The sequence below is a fragment of the Morone saxatilis genome, unplaced genomic scaffold (genome assembly GCF_004916995.1).
Source record: "Morone saxatilis isolate NCDOM2014 unplaced genomic scaffold, NCSU_SB_2.0 Contig12, whole genome shotgun sequence".
In the NCBI taxonomy this organism is placed as follows: Eukaryota; Metazoa; Chordata; class Actinopteri; family Moronidae; genus Morone; species Morone saxatilis.
In genome coordinates, this window is record NW_023339674.1 from 7041105 (window position 1) to 7044665 (window position 3561).

At 37.7% G+C, this 3561-nt stretch overlaps 1 protein-coding gene across 1 annotated transcript in view; it reads left to right on the forward strand.

Annotated features, from left to right (window-relative positions):
- Window positions 1-3561, forward strand: part of raver2 (ribonucleoprotein, PTB-binding 2) — a 68658-nt gene that overhangs the window by 54719 nt on the left and 10378 nt on the right. The window contains exons 6-8 of the mRNA XM_035653590.1: window positions 199-319; window positions 3250-3332; window positions 3426-3524. Coding sequence (XP_035509483.1) covers window positions 199-319; window positions 3250-3332; window positions 3426-3524 — 303 coding nt within the window. The remainder of the gene's footprint in view (window positions 1-198; window positions 320-3249; window positions 3333-3425; window positions 3525-3561) is intronic.

Consider the following 3561-nt stretch of genomic DNA (forward strand, 5'->3'; position numbering starts at 1 on the left):
TTTCTTTTGTCTCCTGCATAGATTCCCCTCTGCTGACATTGCAGACATATCGCGATGATGTAAACTAGTGTAATGATTACTATAGCCATCAGGGACTTATAATGACAAGATCAAAACACATACTGTGCGCACACACACACACAATCTCACTTTTCTTTCTCAAACTTGTGTATGTCTGTGCAATTTTTTGTTCTCCAGATTCTGAGTAATAGGAAAGGTCTGCTACCAGAACCAAACCTTGCCCAGCTGTTGACCAGTATGACCAACCCCGCTGCCCTGCAGATCCTCATGAGACCGTACCACACTGGGAAAAGAGGAGGTATGACAGTTGATGACGGATATTGCAGTGAACTGCCATGTTTCTACAGTAGACAGTAAACCAGACACTGGCATTAGATAGGATGTTTCACATTTTTCCTACATGCTTTGAAAGGCTGAGCTGTATAAAAATTGTTGCTATCTGCAACACAGGACTCTCTCGGATAAATATAAATAGAATGCATGTTAGACGTTGTTGAAGTTTAAATACTACATTACCCATGATTACCCAATACTACATTACCCATGAGCCTCGGTCACACAACCTCGGTTTTTTTTGTTGCCAAAATGCACCTTGGGAGTTGGAAGTAAACTTCTTCCTTGAAGGTTTTATGTACACAAGTTTGTACCTCTTGTCTTTTTTATAAAAGAACCAGATATTTTCCAATGCAGTTATTAAACTTCTTTATGTTGTCTATGGAAAAATGAATAGGACTTTTTTACAAAACTAGCTAGAAATAGCTCCTTCCACTCTGCAACTGTATTGCATTTAAGTGCAATCTGCTGGAATCTCTGAAAATCCTTTTTCTTTATTGTACAATTTTGTTTGCGGCTACATGCAGCTAAAAATGTTCAACTTTAAAATAATATATTATATCAATTGTCATATCAAAAATCATTTGCATATACACTGCACATTTGAAGAATAACATTTGAAATTTTAAAACAAATCAGCGTCCTGAACTCGTACCTTTTGAGTTTTCTTTCCACCCCTGAGGGGCTTTGATAATAATCAAAGATTCCCCTCTGTATGAGTCTGTCCCTCTGTTAGGCCCTCCTATATACTGTAATCACTTTGTCGAGGGCTTCATTATTTGATGAATGGCTAATCAGGTATTAAAATGAAATCGTGTGACATTAGGGGAACAAATGAGAACAGGAAGGAGAGAAGATGGGAGAGGTGGGGGAGCTCGCTTAAAGAAGAGCACGCACAATTAAAGTCTAAAATTAGGACCTTGATTAAATGTTAAACTTTCTCTACCTATTCTGGTGGAAACTACCATTAGCATTGACGCTTACATTTATTATGAGGAGACCTTGTAATTCAGAGAAGTAACATACACGGCCAAAGAAAGGGGGTGTGTACCGTAAGTGCAGGGTGGCAATCGCCTGAAGGTGAGAGATGCCTTGCGGACAATTTTGCTAATATGAATCCTGAACAGGGAAAATGTTGGTGAATGTGGGCAAACCCTGCTAAATCTTGGACATTTATACAAACACTGTAGTTTTAAAATAAACCAACCAGATTAGTAAGAATCAATGAATGTCGCTAAAGGTAAAGTTACTTCTTGTTGCCGTCAAGGGAATTTATTATTCTGTTTTCATTGTTTTCACAGTTTTCACCATCTGACTGCTAATTCAAATTATTCACCACTACAAAGAAAGCCACACAGGGTGTTGAAATAGTTGTATAAACAACAATTTGGCTGTACTTATTCTTACCCAACACTTGATCAGTATGAACAGCAGAAAGAAACTGTTGTTTATTCATTACTTGTTTTGGAAGAAAAGACAACAATTATTGGTCTATTGCTACTTTTATTTAAAGGACCAGTGTGTAGGATTTAGTGGCAACTTGTGGTGAAGTTGCAGATTGCAACCGTTTGAAAACTGCTCAGCCTTTCAAGCGTGTAGGAGAATCTACTGTGGCTGTGAACTCCATCTAGAGGCAGTGTTTGGTTTGTCCACTCTGGGATACTGTAGAAACATGCCGGCCTCCGTGGAAGAGGACACGCTCCCACTGTATATAGAAACAGCTCATTCTAACACAACAAATCATTTTTTCAGAATATTTTATTATATATATTATATTCCAGTTCTGCCAATAGATCCTCTTAAATGTTACACACTGGACCTTTTAAGTAAAAGATCTGAGTACTTATTCCACCACTGTAGGAAGTACAACACATTAATCTAGTTAACATACACAAAGAGCCCTCATGAATAAAAATATCAAGACTAAAATACATAGCAGTTAGCCTAACAAATTATTTGTTGTATTAGGAAAATATTAGCCAGTAGCAGCTCGTATAACAGCTAACTTTACCTATTGAATTGACTGAGAATATACGCTAATGTTAGCAGTGAACACAAAAAACAGATAATGCTACAACAAAGGCATTTGAGGAGTAGATAAAACATGCCTGTCAAGTCTTTGACTTTTGATAGATCTGACAAAATGGTGGACGTAACAATGCCAGTTAAACTGAGGCAGTAGTGGTTGCTATAGCGACAGAACACACAAATGAAACTGATGGTGGTAGAATACAAAGAGAGGAAATGTTGAGCGTCATTTTACCTTTTGGTGATCAAATTATCATTCCCCTCCTTTCAGCACCACGGCTGTCATTTCTATGAATGCAAAATAGTTCTGTACATAACAGGGATGATATTTCAATTTTTAACTGCCTCATCAGTACATCCACACAATTCATAATTGTAATAATAAAAGCATTTTACAGATATAGACAGATACTTCCTGAATTGGGAAAAACAACCAGTGAGTGGCTGTTTCTACTGTTTGTTGAGGAAACTTTCAGTACAGTACAAAATAAATACTGTTTGAAGAAGCACTCATTTTGCATTTTTCTGCTTTTCTTTTCTGTATTGGTTTTTTTGTTTGTTTGAGCTTTTTTTCAACTATGTCCTCAACACTAAAATGAAATTTAAGCTTGGAAAAAGTTAAAGTTATGAGAGAGGCAATTTACTTTGTGCTGGCATAATATCACAATTCACAGTATTGCTGTATTGGTGCTTGTTATAAACCAGAAGGCTGTGTGATTGTTTGACTGATGGATTGGTCGTCTGACTAATAATTTTGCCTGTGTATGCCGGTTGAGAAGATGATTGATTAATGCATTAGTGGAATTTATAAAAGAAAATCACAAAGAGAAGCAGTGATTGATGTTTCTGTGTTGTTTGTGTTTTTAGGGAAGTATGGGCGTCACACCAGCCTGCCGTTCCTCAGACCTCCTCTCACCACAGCTCTGCTCACACTGGGAAAAGCACACCAGGTCACAATAACCTCAACATCGGCATGTGGCATTGTTATTAGTGTGTGTGTGTCTGTTTTTTACAATAATGTCTTTTTTTGCTTTACCTTGCAGAATGCTATGCTCGGTAATGGACTAGTCCTCCAGAACCTCTTGCATATGCAGCTGGCACAACAACAGCTTCTACACATTAAAGACAAACGCATCAGCAGTGTAAGACACCTGCTTGTTTGTGTGTGAGTGTGTGTGT